The sequence below is a fragment of the Periplaneta americana genome, chromosome 13 (assembly GCF_040183065.1).
Source record: "Periplaneta americana isolate PAMFEO1 chromosome 13, P.americana_PAMFEO1_priV1, whole genome shotgun sequence".
In the NCBI taxonomy this organism is placed as follows: domain Eukaryota; kingdom Metazoa; phylum Arthropoda; class Insecta; order Blattodea; family Blattidae; genus Periplaneta; species Periplaneta americana.
In genome coordinates this window covers 50,577,157-50,596,285 of record NC_091129.1, presented here as the reverse complement: position 1 = coordinate 50,596,285, position 19,129 = coordinate 50,577,157, and the positions used below count along the sequence as shown (strand labels likewise).

General features: G+C 35.9%; 1 protein-coding gene across 2 annotated transcripts in view; it reads left to right on the top strand.

The window, feature by feature from the left end:
* The first annotated feature begins 958 nt into the window (after positions 1-958).
* Positions 959-19,129, top strand: part of LOC138711879 (facilitated trehalose transporter Tret1-like) — a 54,731-nt gene continuing 36,560 nt past the window's right edge. The window contains exon 1 of one of the 2 annotated variants that reach the window (XM_069843151.1): positions 959-1,040. In XM_069843151.1, the coding sequence (XP_069699252.1) occupies positions 1,026-1,040 (15 nt within the window). In that variant the 5' untranslated portion in view covers positions 959-1,025. Of the gene's footprint in view, positions 1,041-1,179; positions 1,279-19,129 lie in introns of those variants that run through there. The other variant, XM_069843150.1, reaches the window with a different exon arrangement.

Below are 19,129 nucleotides of genomic sequence, written 5' to 3'. Positions count from 1 at the left end.
TAAAAATGTCATCTGTTCCTGAAAATAAACAAATAATTTTCATTAGAATTAACATATTATAAAGGGACAACATTTTGATTAGGGGTGAATTTTTATGATTGACTGTATTTGATTTAAGAATATGGAAAAGTACTTTTTTACGTGACCTAGCGAATGGACTATAAAAAGGGATTAATTTCAATATGTCTGAAGAATCGATTTTGTTTGTGAGTATTCTCCTGAGGAATGAATTTGTGCATACTGATCTCCTATGTTGGAGGGATTTCATATTAAACATTGATCTTAGGTGCTACGTTGATATTCGAATAGGGCAAGAGTTTTTAAACAATTTAAAATACATAAAGCAAATCTTAAAAAAATTATACTGAATAATAACTACATGTTGTTGATCTTTATGCATTGGGCCCCCTATGATTGAAACATATTTTAATTTATTTCTAACTAAACTGTTGTAGAGTAGAGTCAGAACTGCTGGATTATTAAACAGTTTTGAATTTCTTATAACAAATCCAAGTGCCTTGTAAGCAGAATTAACAATTGATTTAATATGTGACTTAAAAATTAACGTTTTGTCAAGTATTACACCTAAACTCTTGATAAATTGTTTATACTGATTCTAAACGTACGCAGTTTATAAAATAATCAATAGTTTCGTCATTTCTTTTCCGTGAAAAACTCATGTAGATTGTTAACATTTATTTGGGATACCCAACGACAATTCTTTTTACACCAATAATAATAATAATAATAATAATAATAATAATAATAATAATAATAATAATAAAAGACATTTTTACGATACAAACAAGTGTTAAATCTGCATACATTACGGCCGGCATTAAGGAGAATGAATTTAAATATAGGTCATATAAAATTGAACACAAATGAGATATCAAACGCTAAAAAAAAGAGGAAATCGAATATTGCTGTACGCATCCGCTTGGCGCGCACTGTTGGAGCGGCGTTTCCAAGACGAGGGCGCGACGCAGAGCCTCCAGTTTGCGTCCAGAGTTCAACACATCACCATGGCGACCCTAAGAGTGAGTAGTGCATCGTCATCATAGTCATCACAGCCATAATCGTCGTCAATAAGTTGGCGCCAAAATTTTCTATTGTTTCTTTAATGTGTAGTGTATCCATAATTGATATTATAGCACGGCCATAGTAATGTATGTGGTAATAAATAGTGAAGCAATGGCAAGGAAGTCGAAGTATGCCAAGAAAACCTGCTCCAACACTCGCAAGGATCCCCTACGTAACGGGTCTAACTTGATTGCGGTACTTATGTCAACATCATAAATTAGTGCGACACTTACATTTTACAGATTTTTGTGCCGATGTTTCGAATTCTGAAAATTGTTCACGGAGTGTTAATTTTAATTTTCAGTTTTTACAGAGTGAATAATATTATAAATGTAGCCTACTGTGACATTATTGGCAAGTTAGTCTGTTATGGTAGGCAGCAGGTAGGTCTTTAATTTACTTACCCACAGAAGATATTCGAAGATAGAATAACATTACATTCCAGTATGAGAGCTTCTATCATAAATGAACAATGACCATATTATTTTTCGTACACAATGAAACAAGTATGACGCCATTATTCAGTAATAGTTACTATCTTTGTCGTATGAACTTGTGAAATTAGCATTATTTTTTCTGCAAGAGTACCAATCCCCTTATTCTAAGTCGGTTTGGGTTGAATCAGTTTAGTCTTTGAGAAGATTTTTAGCTTAGACATAATTATTGTTTATTAGCATATTACATATATTCCCATACGCGCATCGTAAACATATTATGTTAGTTCACATTGTTATTAACCCTTTGATGTGCCAATCACGATTACATCGTGATATTATAATTTTGCTAGAAGTGTCTGTCACGATCTAATCATGCTATAACTTTCATTTTGCTGTTATTCTCCAGACGGCAAAGACCACTGTTGTGTTGTGCTAAGAGCATAGAGGAAGGTTCAGTGGAGCGATTTACGGCCACTTGAATGCTTTGTGAAGTATGAGAGAACAATACATTTATTTCTAGGCACTTAGACGGTTAAATTATAAATATTAAGCACAAATACAACTTTGGTGTAGATCCCACTACAAGATAACTACTGACAGTTTCTGTTACTCCGTGCTCTACAATGCTCAACCACACTCATTAAATGATACAATAAACCGACATTTCCTTTTAAAAGGAAATGTGAAAGGTTCGACTTTATTTTCTGCAGTTTGATATTAAATGTTAAGAATTAGATCGTGTATTTGACTGTGAATATATGGTTTTTTCTAGATTAGATAAGGTTATATTTGGCTTAGAGCATTCTTGCTCGGCGTACGAAAATTATGAAAATTATTATTACATCCTTCATATTACACTTATACTTATATTTCAATTACAGCCTATGATGTCACTCAATCTGTACATGAAAAATATTTATAAACGGTTCCTTATCATTCGCGGTTGTACAATGTATATAATTGAACATTACTGGTTAAAATAATTAAATTTTGTTTCATAGTTGCAAAATAGATCTTCTGTATTAAAGGTGTGTGCGGAATTGATTTATAAAAATTGAATAAAAAATATTAAATTATTTTAGGGTAAAAGACTACATACACACAAAGACAATATGGGAAAACCTCTTCAATTATCACGAATAACTGGACATAGCAACAAGTAGGCTATATCAAAGTAGCTTACATACTATCTCTTCACTACGTAACAATAACATTAAGAGATGGCTCGGTACATCCTGATTACTCTGTTAGGCAACCTGTTGAATGAGGGCTCCTCATACTTGCGAGTGTTTCTGCAACAGGTTATTTTCATTTTGGCTATGACAGTACTAAAGAGAAGAATAATAAAGTCTGTACTGAAATAAGCATGTTTATAACATAAAATATCTATCCGTCGCAACTTGCTAATCTGACCTTGGCCTATCGAGTGTCTTGTTTTTTTCTCACAGTATTTCTATTGCGACTCAAGCGAATGAGATTGGCACAAACTTTCAGCGCGAGTTAATTAAAATTGTGACTTTTAAAACTGTTTCTATATCATTTAGGCCAGTAGTTCTCAATTTTTTTTTTCCGTAAAACAATGCTAGAGAGTTTTCAGCCACAATCTCTTTGCACCAAAGAGATGTGCAGTGCTAAACTATTTACCTCAAACAAAAACACGGTTCTTAAATTCTGGACACAGCAGCTAATGGCGGTTGAGTATATTGCCATTTTCCATAATAAAGTCTAATACAATGTGAATTAAAAATGCCCATTGTGGAATTCTTTTCGTCATTCAGATGAGGCTCTATGGGTTCTTTGTATAGAATTTCGCACTGCTGTTGTTCGCTAAGTGATATTACCTACAGTATTTACCAGAGTCAACTGATCTCGAAGTTAACTAACCACGCTGCGTTCTTTTTTATATATTCCTTAACCACCCAGGTCTAAATTAAGTCACACACTCACCCAGACATGATCAGAGAGACCGCTGAATATATATATATAACAAAACGGCACAGACTACTGAAAATTATTCCAGATATATTTCAATATGCCTGAAACAAGATTATCACATTTAAATTATTTAAATGAATTATATCAAGATACCATTTTGATAATATTTAAGGCTGTCATAAATGCTGTTAAAATTAAGGGGATTTTCAAAATGATCAATTCTATGAATTTTTTCTTGCACTTTTACACATTTTTCGATGTTAATCTTCAGATTAGACCCTGCGTAGTACATAATTGGTCTTTACTTTAACAAGAACGTACTTTTATTATAAAACTACAAATTCTAAAAAATGTAATAATTTTTTTAGGATACACTGAAACATTGCATGTTACAAATTTATTTAGGATCAACTTTTCACTTTTTTCAATTTTTCCTTACTGTGTGCCATTGCAGTTACGGCATGTCTCTTTTTAGTGGGTTATTTTACGACTCTGTATAAACGTCTCAGGTTATCTAGTGTCTGAATGAAGGGAAGGTGATAATGCCGGTGAAATGAGTCCAGGATCCAGCACCGATAGTTACCCAGCATTTGCTCATATTGGGTTGAGGGAAATTACCGGAAAAAACCTCAACCAGGTAACTTGTCTCGCCTGGAATTCGAACCCGGGCCACCTTGTTTCACGGCCAGACGCGCTAGCCATTACTCCACATGTGTGGACACAGCATGTACTCACTGTACACTCCAAACAGAGAGGTTTCCTGCAACAATGACAAATGTAGTGTATGCAGTTTTCCATTGCTTCTTAGGTGGACAGGTGTAGAAATTTTTCTGTTTCTCAAGTTCCTCTTCAAATGATGGCACAACCTCTTCAGCTCCAAAGAGTCTTCCGATGGAGACTCGAGTTTGAAAAGTAATGAACTTGTTGTTTCTAATAATGCATATCGGGAGTAACGAGCATAGACAAATAAATAGAGTAACGAGTACGTTTGCAAGATTCTTCATGAAAACCAATCTGGAAAAAGATTCGTTGTCATTGTAGGAACTGTACTTGATAAATGCACTAATTGCACTAATGTTTAGAATTCTAAAAATAATATGGCCATAGACCAGTGTCTGGTTCGACGACCACAACTATTTTGTGCACACTTCTCACGTAGGGAATCGACGCCGCCATTAGTCAAATTATAATATGCAAAATTTCTGATTTATCATCAAAAGATTTGAGTGATGCATAGAGGATGACAGAATAACAGCCCTATTATTTCTTGGAACGTGAGACACGGTGGTCACATTATTCGCGAACCCGAAAATCATCATTCATATTTTACTCATCGTTCTCACCATCATCACTCAGCTCTAACTCAGATTCTTATTCATGCTCGCTTTCCATCGCCACATCTTCGGTGCAATCGAGATGAGAAGTACTTCCTTCATCGTCCTCATACCATCATGATATAATACTGTTGAGATTAGGAGCATTCACATTCACTGCGTTTGAAGGGCCAGGTTTGTTATTCATGATCTTAGGATTTCCACATTCACATTATACGAAGAAGGCTTGCTAGTCATAGTGAGTACCCAGGCATGGTCTGCCAGACCGCCCGAAATAATATAAATGTGATAAAATACTGCCAGAGGCAGTTACAAACAAATCGCTATGACAGAGGTCTTCGTCAATAACAATAAATAATTACACTGAATCACAGCTGCGCAATTAAATTTTAAATGGAGATATAAGCAGTGTGACCAACCGCAAAGGTCTGAGTGACCATACCTGGGTGGTTGAGGGATATATAACAGCAGCTGATGAACATGAGTTGTCTTGTTACTTTGTTGTTGACTGAGCGTGCGTCCGAAAGCTGACATAGTCTTCACCATTTTATTAATTTCCAATTTCTTCTATATTTACGCAGGTACAGTGTATAAAAGTGCTTAATTAACGACAATTCCCTCCCCTCCGGTTCTTCTCTTCTTCAGCGGATTTTCTCCTCCTATCACGATCTCTATCCAACATCATTATAACAATAGACACATTTGTCAGGTAAGGATAACTAACACTGAACTGATTTTTCTTTAAATCTGTAACAAATGATAAATTTCTTCATTCTCGTTTACCTCATTAATAGAGTCCTGCGCTACCTAGAGGCTCCAAGCAGCCCGCAACAGTTTAGGTATCTATTGAGTAGGCCTATAGCGCGCGTACACAGTTGGATATCAGTGCTCTAATAGAATTAGGTAGCGAGCAGGGGCGGACGCAAGGGGGGGGATTAAGGGGATATATCCCCTCCCGAAATTTTGAGAAAAATACGAAACAAGAAACAAAAATAATATTGGTTTTAATTCGTGAATGTACAGCTGTCAAAAGAAAAAGTGGCCGCTCTCCTGAAACAAACTTCCCTTCGGGATCTTCGCTACAATTCGGAGACAGGCGATGTTACATGTTGTTGGACCACGTTGCCTGATATCTACAGTTATGATTGAAGTATTCTGTGTGTTATCGATAGCATAATGGTAGCGTTCAGGCCTCTTATTCATGAGGTCCTGCGTTCGACTACAACCACGTGCTTTTTATGTTCTTTTTTGTTCCGTTTTTGAGAGAGACAAACTATACATAATGGCTCCTTTCTCTTTTACGATTATTTTAGTAATTAACATCAGGTTCATTAATATATTATGTCATGACTTTATCATTATGATATTGTGGCTGCAAATGGAAAGAAAATAGATTTTATTCTCAATAAAAATATCTTTCGTGGTATAAACAAAACAAATTTACTGGCGTCGGCCTTAAAACATTCAAACAATTAAGCGTTCAAAAAACAAAACAAAAAGCCACAATTCAATACTTCGTCTATCTTCCTCTTATCTCGATCATCTTGCAGTCGAGTGGGCATGGAATTGACAAGTCTTTGCAAATAGCGACTGTTTTTAGACACGATATTTTTTTTTTATTGGGTTATTTTACGACGCTGTATCAACATCTAGGTTATTTAGCGTCTGAATGATATGAAGGTGATAATGCCGGTGAAATGAGTCCGGGGTCCAGCACCGAAAGTTGCTCGTATTGGGTTGAGGGAAAACCCCGGAAAAAACCTCAACCAGGTAACTTGCCCCAACCGGGATTCGAACCCGGGCCACGTGGTTTCGCAGCCAGACGCGCTGACCGTTACTCCACAGGCGTGGACGACACGATATTCCAGACATTCTGAACATACATACATAAGTGTTCTGTCCATGGGCAGGTCTTTCACTGCAAATCCAGCAATCTCCAATCTTTCCTATTTTCTGCCTTCCTCTTACTCTCCGCATATGATCCACATATCCTAATGTCGTCTATTATTCTTTTCAACCAGAGACCCAACCAATTACTTTTTATCTTTCTAATCAGTTTCAGCATCAGTCTTTCTGCACTCACTTTTTCAAACACAATTTTATTTCTTATTCTATCTGTCCACTTCACACGCACCGTTCTTCTCCACATCCACATTTCAAATGCTTCAATTCGTTTCTCTTCATTTCGTCGTAATGTCCATGTTCCTTCCCCATACAATGCCACACTCCACACAAAGCACTTCACTAGTCTCTTCCTTAGTTCTTTTTCCAGAGGTCCGCAGAAGATCCTTCTTCTTCTATTAAAAGCTTCCTTTGTTCATGTTTGCAGTTTTTCTTGGGAAGTATAGGCCTAAATGCGGTAACATCCCGTTGCTTTCCGCACACCACTATCTCTTTCGCATCTTATTAAATTCCAGGGGGCCCAAGCGTGGAGATGAGGAGAGTGGATTTGACTAATTGGGCCCTACGGACTTCACCGAAAGTCACGGCAAGGGTTAAATATTAATTCTATCAGGATGTTTGACCCTATCAGAGATCGGGAAATCTCAATTAGCCTTTGCCCCCCGCATCCTGGACTAGCTTCTACGAATCATCAGAAAATCTTAGAGTGTGATTGGGCCAACTTTTCCGAAAATGTTTCCACACTTTTGCCCTCGTAGCTCAGTGGACGAACGTCGGAATTTAGATGTCAACGTCTCAGGTTCAATTCCTCGTTACTCCTTTTCATTTTATTGTGGTTCAAGATAGTATAATGTAATAATACAACAAGAAAAACTAATAGCAGTATTATGCAACTGGATTTTTCCAAACCTAATATTAAATTTATGTTATTTATATCGCTAAAGAACGATTACAATATAAATAACTTGAATATTATTTATACAGTATCACTAAAGAACGATAACACAATATAAATGATAAATATCGGTTTGTTTAATTAATATAAGATATTATATAATACGTATTTAATTATCTAAATAAAATAATCTATTTTACAAAGAAAAATGTTTATTTGTGTTATAATAATTACTTACCGGTACATAAAATACAGATTATTGATATTGCGAAAGAACAATAACAATATAAATAACTTGAATATTATTTTATAATGCTAATGAAAGAAAACAGAATATAAATGATAACTTGAATATTATTTATATCGCTAAAGAACAATAATAATATAAAAAAACGTGAATATTATTCATATCGGAATTTCACAGATTTATTACAGATGTATTTAAGAAATTGTAGAAGAAGAGTAATTAGTAACAGTGTCCTATTTATTCTTCTTGGAGCCAAATTTGTAACTTTTAAAAGTGTGGTTACTATGTTGAAGTGTATGTGTTGTAACGGATGCTTGATGTCGTCGCAATGTCGTAATTTTAGTTTGATTGTGTTTGTGTGACTATTGTGTATTAATTTATGATGTATGGTACGGAAAGCTGCACATTTTTGTTATAGAAGTGTTACGTATGTGTGTTGTTAATGTTTCTGTATGTTTCAAATTGATAACTGATATTTGTTTTGCAATCGAAATGCCTAATTTACGGATTGTTTATGTTTTGTTTACATCGCGTAAGCTAATTTAATTCTGTATTCCATTTCTCTTTATGCGTATCTTTTTTGTGTATAAAACTATAGCCCTAACATACATAAGTAAAATAGGGCTAACCCCCATTGGAGATACTGTAGCTACAATAGTAATAATTATTATTCATATCGTTATAAAACGGTAACAGAATACAAATGATGACTTGAATTTTATTCATATATCTAAAGAACGATAACAAAATATAAATAACGTGATATCCATCGAGAACGATAACTGGATATAAATGATAATTTGAATATCATTTACATCGCTAAAGAACGATTAAAAATAAAATGAAAACTTGAAGAAGGCCCGATCCCAGAACCTTTGGATCATTAAACAAGCAGTCTACCGCTGGTCTGCGAGGAGCAGATATGGAACACTTTCATTGTTCCGGAACTGCTTGTAGAAGCACATGCATCGTGTAACATCGCCGCGACCCGAAGTGGACTTTGAAAATATTCGCTGTTCACGAGTGCGGCCACTTTTTCTTTTGACAGCTGTACATAGGAATTGGAGGGTTTTCCAGGCAAATTCCCTTTGCTAAAATGTTAAATATATGTATCTTTGCTTTGAAAGAAATCCCTATATCTGGGATTTTTCTTGCCTCTGCTTCGCGACTTTGATCCACTGCCCACTGGAGAGTAGAGTAGCACTGTCCTCTCGCACTTACTACAAGAGATCCAGCGCAAGAGGACTAATAATATAACTCGTTATGAGTGACTAAGTGGCCAGGATCCGACGGAATAAGCACAATCTTAAGTCACAAAGTGATTATTTTTCGCATATCATGATGTGCACCTCTGCACATGTATGGACATTGTGCCATTGTCATACATCTCTATGACGCAGTGCATGAGGGTAGGCTACTAGAGGGAAGCCAAGAAGTGGAACTTAAACCGCCAACTAGTCACTCATAACGAGTGCACCTCAGCTCATGTGTGGACTTCAGTCCAACTTTCAAAGACATCTATGACGTAGTGCAGAGGGCGGCCACTAGAGGGAACCCAAGAGTTGGAACTTAAACTGAGAAGATTCTGTCTGACACCGGGATGGGTATCCGGTGTGGCTTAGTGGATAAAGCATGAGCAACTAGAGCTGAAAACCCAGGTTCAAATCCTGGTGCTGGAGAGAATTTTTCTCCTTTCCATTACTCTTTCATCGTATGATGACCAGACATCGGATTCTAGGGCAAATGCCTATTTTGTTTCTTTAGGAGAAAAGTAAAAATAATTATTAATATTTATGTTTCATGGAAATTGAAAGGTATTCAAAGAGTTTTATAGTGCCATAAAATGCCCTAAAACTGTTATTAGAGCCTAATTTGTTAATATTCGCCTAAAAATGCCTAACTCACTGTAAAGTTTCGCATTTTACTCTTACTTTTTATAATTTATACATGCATTCACTGCGAAATTTAAGGCATTTAAAAAGTGGAAAGTTTGCTTCACACCGGCCATGAAACCATTGATAAAGGAAACAAAATATTTTGAATCTCACGACACTCGCAATAGATTTCACCGATTTTAACATGTTTGGAGGCATAAATGCCGACAAAGAACCAACCTTAGTTTTGAAGCAGGCAACAATCACAACATGTGCTGCTACCGATTCAGAGATATACTATACTATAAAAATGACTGTTTTCGGTCTGAAACCGATTAGCTGTATTGCCCTTCAGAGTGTCATAAAATCACAATTTTTGGAGAAAGAGTGTTTTTTAAATATTTATGAAAAGTCGTAAAACTGCGAATTAGTAGGGTAAACTGTTACAAAATATTTAAAAGAATGGCCCTCCTAGTGTTAACACTACCAGGAAATGCAACAATAAGTGGAATTTTGTATTTTTGTTCAATTGAATCTCAATAACAACGGTTCATTTGAATGCTCGTTAACAGTTGCTCTTTCCCTTACCTTATTTGTGTAGAGAAGTTTTGAGCGGTAGGACGTTTTCCTGTGAAGTTTAACGCGATAATGCCGAAAAATATAAGTGCAAAATCTACATTGATCCGGCAATGGCTAACAGAATATTCAGAATTCACTTATGATGGAAAAATAATATTCTGCAAGATTTGTAGCAAACAGGTATGTAACAATAGTTTAAATATATAAATTCTATTAATTTTAATGAGTAGGCCTATAATATTTATACACTGACTGAGCTATCCTGAGGTATAATTCTTTTTAAGACCACTACACTTTAACCTTTTAAATTCCGATAGTTAAAGTATTTGCAGGTCATTAAAATTTTGATTGTTCGAACCCACTAAGTTTGTGATAGAAATACGGCAATACAACAAATAGGATTTTATTTTAATTCAGTTTACTTTACATTTTTAGATTTCGCAAGAAAAGAAGTGCCACCTAAAGCAGCATGTGCAAGGAGCGGCTCATAAGGCTAAAGCTCAGCAGAAAAATCAACTGCAACAAACTTTACTAACACAGCCTACTTCATCCAATCTCAGCAGCAATTTCTATGCTGATTTAACCAGAGCGTTTGTTGCTGCTAACATTCCCTGGAATGCAATTGAAAATCCGGTTTTAAGACAGTTTTTACAAAAATACTGCAAACAAAATATCCCATCTGAGTCGACCCTAAGAAAAAATTACTTAGACAGAATATACAATGAAACTTTAGCTTCCATTCGGGAGGATATAGGTGATTCTTACATATGGGTCTCTGTGGATGAAACCTCAGATCCTATGAATAGGTATATAGCAAATATGGTAGTAGGAAAACTTAGTCCTGATGGACCTTCGATTCCACACCTCGTATGTGTTAAGGAACTTTCGAAAGTGAATAGCCAAGCCATTGCTTATTTTGTAAATAAAGGCCTACAGTCTTTATACTCAGGTAATATAGACGATTCTAAAGTTCTGTTGTTTTGTACTGATGCTGCCTCATACATGGTTGCTGCAGCTCCACTTCTTAAAACATTTTATCCTAACCTCACGCATGTAACCTGTCTAGCACATGGCCTTCACAGGGTTTCTGAAACAATCCGGAATGAATTTCCTCTTGTCAATTCGTTTATTTCTAACACAAAAAAATGTTTTTGTAAAGCCCCATCCAGGATTTCAATATTCAGAGAGAACTTTCCAGATATCCCACTCCCACCTCAGCCGGTTGTTACACGATGGGGAACCTGGATTCAGTCAGTGGTGTATTATTCTAAGTATTTTAAAGAAGTGGTCACAGTTATTGATAAATTACCTGAAACTGATAGTGCAGCGTGTGTGAAAGCAGTGAAAGATTGTCTGAATGACTCACGAGTGAAAAACGATATTGCCTACATAACATCAAACTTTTCTTTCATACCTGCAAGCATTGAACAATTAGAACGTGAAAAACAATCTCTTTGTAGCCAAATAGCAATAGTAAAGGAAGCTCAAGTAAACATACATTCTGCTTTGGGCGAAACTGGGAAAAAATTTAAAAATAAGAGGGATAACGTATTAAATAAGAATGTAGGATTTTCATTGTTGGAAAAAGTATCAAGAGTGATATCGGGGGAAAGTGTAAATGTTCCAGTAAGTATTGATGTTTCTATTGTACCTAATTTAAAATTTGCGCCTCTCACATCAGTTTCGGTTGAAAGAAGTTTTTCTGCTTTCAAAATGATTCTCAGTGACAAAAGGAAAAGGTTAACTGTGGAGAATTTAGAAAAAATTCTGGTGGTATACTGTGCAGATAATTATAATAAAGTCTGAGCATGGAACTGAATTTCAATAACTTAAAATGAGTAATCTTGATATCAATAATCATTATTTCATTAGTTTCAATATATTAAATTTGTGCAGCTCTGTTTATAAATATAATATAGTATTCTTTTTTAATGTTTAAACATACTTTTTTGTGCGTATTTTAGTGTATAACTAAAAATTTCAGTGAAAGAAATAAGTATGATACCTTGATGTTCCTAAAATGCCTATTTTATTTAAAATAGAGCCTAATTTTACAAATTTTGAGCTTATTTTAGGCGCCTAAAACTGCAATTTTTAGTGCCTAAAAATCCGATGTCTAATGATGACGCAGAATATCTGCATGGAAATATCATATGTACTTCGGTACATTAAAATAATAGATATGATATGCGTAAATCACTTCGTGATTTAAGACGGCGCTTATTCCGTCGGATCCCGGGCAACTAGTCACTCATAACGAGTGCACCTCAGCACATGTGTGGACTTCAGTCCTACGTTCATAGACATCTATGACGTAGTGCAGAGGGCGGCCACTAGAGGGAACCCAAGAGTTGGAACTTAAACTGAGACGATTCTGTCCGACACCGGGATGGATATCCGGTGTGGCTTAGTGGATAAAGTATCAGCACGTAGAGCTGAAACCCCGGGTTCAAATCCCGGTGCCGGAGAGAATTTTTCTCTGTTCCACTCTTCCATCATCATATGATGACGCAGAATTCCTGCACTGAAATATTATCATATGTACTTCGGTACATCGTAATATAAGCCATATAGAAATCAAAATGTTTGGTGTCTATGATTGTAGCTAGCCATGTTTTTAGCCTGTCACATGGTTTAGCCATCTACTACAATCAGAACAGATGGACCTTAAGACATGCATTGAACTATGTGAGAATCTAGGAAGAGAATTGGAAGATTTTCGTTTAAATTTTCTGCCAGTGAACCTAGAGGCAAAAAGTGTTGCTGAAGTTACTGGAATTACGCTGGAAATTCCAAGAACTGCAGTGAGACAAACCCAGCATTCTACCTTCAAGACAGAGAGTCCTGAAGAGTATTTTAGGCTTTCAATTCTCCTTCCCTTCTTAGACCATTTTATTAGTCAGCTCAAGGACAGGTTTTTAAATTATAAGGGAATCCTAAAGTCCATACAAACTTTGCTGCCTAAAAACATAGTGCGAGCATCAGATGAAGATTTAGAAACTGCTGTTGAGGCTATAGTGATCAGTGGCCCAATGATTTTGATGCATCACCAGAGTCTTTCTTCAATGAATTGAAGATGTGGAAAAGAAATTTCCTTGATCAGAAAAATCTTCACCTAATGCCTACTGATTTTACATGATCTTAGAACGGGTGCAATGAAATTATTTTTCCCTGCACTCACAAGGCGCTAAAACTTTTCTGCACGTTGCCTGTAACTACAGCAACACCAGAACGGTCGTTCTCAACATTGCGGTATTTGAAGACTTACCTGAGGAGCAGACAGATTAAATGGACTGGTCTTGATGATGATACATAAAAATGTAGAAATAAAAGCTTATGAAGTACTGGATGAAATGTCTAAGAAGTCTCGTCACCTTCTTCTGTAAATATCACTGTTATTGTTTTTGTATTGCAATCATTGTAAATATTAAAATTAAAAAATTGTGGTTTATTTAACAATGCTCGCAATTGCAGAGGTTACTGGTGTGCCAGAATTTTTTTCTCGCAGGACTTCTTTTACATGCCAATAAATTTACCGATATGAGGCCTGTCACATTTAAGCACACTTAAATGCCATCGAACTGTGCTGGGATAGAACCCGCAACTTTGAGTACAGAAGGCTATACCGACTACGCTACTCAGGCCAACTTGTAAATGTTTGTGACTCGGAAACAAATTGTGAGTATATAAACTAATTTCTCATTATTCCATTTTTACTATCTCCTCAAATCCCTCCCCGAAAAAAAAAAAATCCTGCGTCCGCCCCTGGTAGCGAGCACTTGGTTAGTAAAGAAAAAAACGTGTTTTGTCACAAAGAAGGAAAGATGTTTAATTTGAAACACTTAAATGTTTACAGTAACTCGTAGATATGTAGAGATTCGTGAAGGAAGTAGTTAATGCAAATAATTTTGTTTTTACTGTGATTTATTATATTATTGTAGTTCCCAACAATAATTTATTTCTTTTTTTTAATAATTAGTTATTTTACCTATTTATTTACTTGTTTCTTTCTTTATTCATTCATTCATTCATTCATTCATTCATTCATTCATTCATTCATTCATTCATTCATTTATAGACGTGTACTAAAACATAGGCTATGTTAAGATACAACGTTCACATGTAAAACGAGTAGACCTATTCATAATAAAATTAATTTTTATAATTTGGCATTAGACACGGTAATATATATGGAGACAGAAAAATCATTCTAAATGAACAAAATTGGAAACATCAGTGTCGAAATATATTTTATATATTTCAATGTTAACTCATTTTCAGTAATTGAATGGGTCACCCGAACAACGTTGTAAGAGTCATAAGTTATAAGCAGACTTCGAGATTTTGGACCCGATAGAATAAGTTTATTAAGTCCATACTATAGGCAGCTTTGTCACTGTGTGTGTTGTGGATGGGAGTCGGCAAAAGGAGAGAGATGTGTACATGAAACCAAGTCCAGTCCAGTCTGCTGGTGCTGTACAGTGACGTTCCAAAGAAAGACAACTAATTTATCAAACATTAAAATAAAATGATTGTAAGAGGAGAAAAATTCTGTAGCACAAACAAAAATAATGTATACGTAGATTAAAATAAAAACCTATAATGCGAAATTTTCAAAATAAATTAATATGCATTTCCTTTCGGCTTCTTTCATAAGCACATATGCAGCACTTACACAACATACGTAAGAATCATACACAATATGCACAACTTATAATGTACAATCCGTGATATCCCCACAATATAGCCTATACAATATATTTACAATATAATGTAAGTAATGAGAATTTATGTTCTGTTCAACTTGTTTATATTCCAGCTTTATCTTCTAGAATACTATTTGAACTGTTACAATGTACTACAACATATATTCTCAAGGCCTCAAAACTAAATTTTCTTCGGTTGTCGGCAAGACAAAATTTAGCTATATTGGGAGAAGCTCCACTCTACATCACATGATGTAATGGGTGCAAACGATGTCACTGAAATCTATCTTCGCTACCGCAGCAGTGTCCGTACACTTCCTGCCTGCTAGTATGCCTTTTATGTTGCAGAATATGACATATCCACTGTTGTTACACAAAACTGAGTTTAATTTCTGTTTAACACGATTACTAGATGGTGTAGCGGACGCTTGATGAATTACTTTCGTTATCTCCTCAATTAATTTTAGAGCTTCAGCAGACGAATAATTGACTTTTTCTATAACCTCACTGGTTAGTAGAAATTTTTTTTCCTGGACTGTCGGTTACGAGTGTTTCGACTATGACATTTGCTATACACCTGCCAGCTGAATCAGTGGATTCGTCAATAGACACCCAGATTTTATTATTTGCTGTTTGTTGTCTAATGTTACTTAATGTTCTATCGTAGTAGCCTACTTTTTCAAGTAAGTCTGCCGCAACGTCGAGTCAGTAGGGAGTGCTCTCTTGGTATATTATTCCATGAAAGCTTTGAAATTAGGGTTATTTACTTTATTAAACGATATATTTACACCCACCATCATTTCACATAGATCTAGAAAGAACTCTGATTCTTTATTTGTAAGTTAATCTGACACAGGTGGAATTTCTTCCCTGTTAAGAGACAAAATGTTTATATGTGAAATATGTTTTTGGGAGTTACAATGAGTCTCAATGTATCGTTTTTTGTCTCCCCTTATTCTAACATGACACAATTTAATGTAATATGGTCCCCATTAACTTCAAAATAATCACTTCCGAACTCCTGCACAAATAAATGCCTCTTAGAGCTTTTCACTTTCGGCATACTTACTGTTAATTATATTCTTCGACTAATCAGATAACCACATGCACAGATCAAAACTAAGCTACTATCTCCTGTCCTCTATCTGGAAATGTGAATTAGGCGCACGGGACTGTTTTTATTATCAGAACAGTATGACTGAGTAAATAAAGCACATGGGACGACAGGTAGGTCGCTACCATCACTGCCCCCACCCACTATCGTCCTGTTTTCAACTTGAAACCGCACTGTTTTCGTCTATCGGGCCTAAAGTCTCTAAGCGTGGTTATAAGGTTCAGAATGTTGGAAAAGATATTTTTAACGAAATATTCGCACACTTATAATTAAATCTAAGTTATTCGTAGATTTAAGTACAATACATAATTAAACCTTCCAGAGTGTGGTTATTTCGTTAAAAATACTTTTCCCAACATTGTGAACCTTATGACTTATGGCTGTTACAACGTTCTTGGGGTGACCAATTCAAATGTGAATATTCAAATTTCTGTCCTTAAAATAACATCATATTACTCGTTTTTACTTCTAAACTCATTTTTACTTTGTTAAAATATATTTATTTTCGAAAGTACAATTTAAATATTCAAAACTTTAAATAGGAGGAAAATAATGGGCATTGGTTTTTACTTTTTGGATGAAAAAGTATTGTGAAAAAAATTGGCTTATGTAGAATTTAGATGCGTTTTACTTATTGTGAAAATAATTTTCTGTTGCCCAAAAGGTGGCTTTAGATAAATATTTAGTCATCATCATTATCATTATCATCCAAACATGTATTAGGCCATGTGGCCTATTACGGACTCGATCAGTCTTTTTGCAGGACATCCTGTTGATCTTTTCCCTAACGGAGGATCATTTTTGGGACTCTGGTGCTATTCATACTGTTGACATTTTTTGTCTATTTTTCTCTCTGTGTTCCTGTCTATTGTAAAATATCTTGTTTCTTATTATTTTTTAATTTTTATAAGTTATTTTACGACGCTGTATCAACATCTTAGGTCATTTAGCGTCTGAATGAGATGGTGATAATGCCAGTGAAATGAGTCCGGGGTACAGCACCGAAAGTTACCCAGTATTTGCTCCAATTAGGTTGAGGGAAAACCCCGGAGAAAATCTCAACCAGGTAACTTGCCCCGACCGGGATTCGAACCCGGGCCACCTGGTTTCGCTGCCAGACGCTCTAACCGTTACTCCAAAGGTGTGGACTGTTATTTATTTTTAAATCCACGTGACAGTGTATTTTGTGAGTAGTATTCTCATTGTTCAGTGGCTATAGATACAAGCAGATGTAAACACACCAAACGGAGCGGGGAAACGAGTCAGAGCTCTCCGTTCCAATCGAAACTGCGTATTATGATCAATGTACACCTAACTTGTATAGATTGGCAAAGCAGACATACTCACGTCTGTAACTGCCTGCCGTCAGGTCTGGGTTTCGATGCAGCTACAAAGTAAGTTAAAAGTTAGGACTGGCCCATTCATACCGGGTTTTATTAGCCCAATACAGACGGAACCCTAGAAAGTCTGCCTGTGTGCTCCTATTGTAGAGTGACTTGCAATCATGGAAATTAGTGTATACTGGCTAAGATGAATCGATATTAGTTTGAAATCTAAGTTTGTTGGCTAGTCACTTCAAAAAAATCTATTTTCTGGTAAAATGCGGCAGAAAATTCTTGATTAAAGAAACATAGTTTTACAATTAATTGCACTACAACATTTAACAAAATAAGATAAATGTTATACTTTTCATTTTCCTGCTAAGTGTATTTGACTCAACAAAATAGTAACATTTCTTAACTTATGACTTGAGGCTTTCTAGGCGTTTGATGTAGAATAACTCTTCTCGGGCTCTCAGCCAGGTGAGTTAGAGATTTGCTCCAACTCACCTGGCTGAGAACCCGATAAGAGTTATTCTATTTCTTAACTTGTGACTAGAAGAGAGGAGAGGAGAGGATATATGTTGAAAATACATTGGTAACAATTACCATATCAGCAACTATTACAGAAAAAAATCAGTTTTATTTTTTTCCTTATCAACAGTGGAAAGCCTCATGAAAACATGTAAAATGTAAAAAGTTTTTCGTTCTTCAGAATATTGATTTGCTATTCAACTTCTGAGGGACAGATTTCTTTTTATTTATGAAGCTTAAAGTTTGAAAGGTTCGCATTACATTTATATTACTATGATGAAAAGGAAAGTGTAAGTAATTTATAATAATTATTGGTATTTAATGGATATTATGCTGACGAGAAATAGTTTTCTTTATAGTTTATTACCGGTACATTTCAGAAGACGAAGAATTAAGTTTTCAGTAGTTTGTCTATAGGACTATCTCTATGCTTCCTGTCAGGTTCGGATGAGACTTTATTTATATTTATCAAGCATCTAAAAGGAGTACAACCTAGCGCAGGTCGGCGTACCAAAATAGTTCTTTCGGGTCACTACCAGGACCGTTTGGAGTAACGTGGAACTGCCTACCTGGTTGTGAGAGAAAGTTGAGTGCAGACGAACGATACCGTACATAAAGCCCACTCACGAAGGTAAACAGTTATGGGCAGGCCTGAATTAGATTTTGTCGGTCTCTACTAAATTGTACTCAAACGCAGGACTGTACTAAGGACTATTTCTTCCTAAACAAGTAGGGAGACAGGTTTATTGTATAATTTTTTCCCATATACTCTAAAACAGGCCTGCAGAACTCGCAAGTAGGGGAATTATGACGTCAGCCTCACTCCAATTCTATTGGGGATGTTCGACTTCCGCCCCGAGAATGAATGTTGATGCAGCCGAGCGTAACTAGAACTCCGTGACCGCACAGGTAGAAAAGGTGGGTGGAGTAAGAAAGGGGAGGAAAGCAGTCGCTCTGAGCGTATTCCGAATCTCACCGGTGAGCAATCCTATGGCATCACGGTGTTCCGAATTCCACCGATGACATCATTGATGCTCCACCGGTGCCATCAACTTGGAGAGGTGGTGGCAGTCTCCATCAGCCGCCATCAGTGAATCTGATTGGTTCTTGTATAGGGCGGGAATTAGCAGACGAATAACATCGTGGCACTGTTGTGTCATGGCGGTGTGT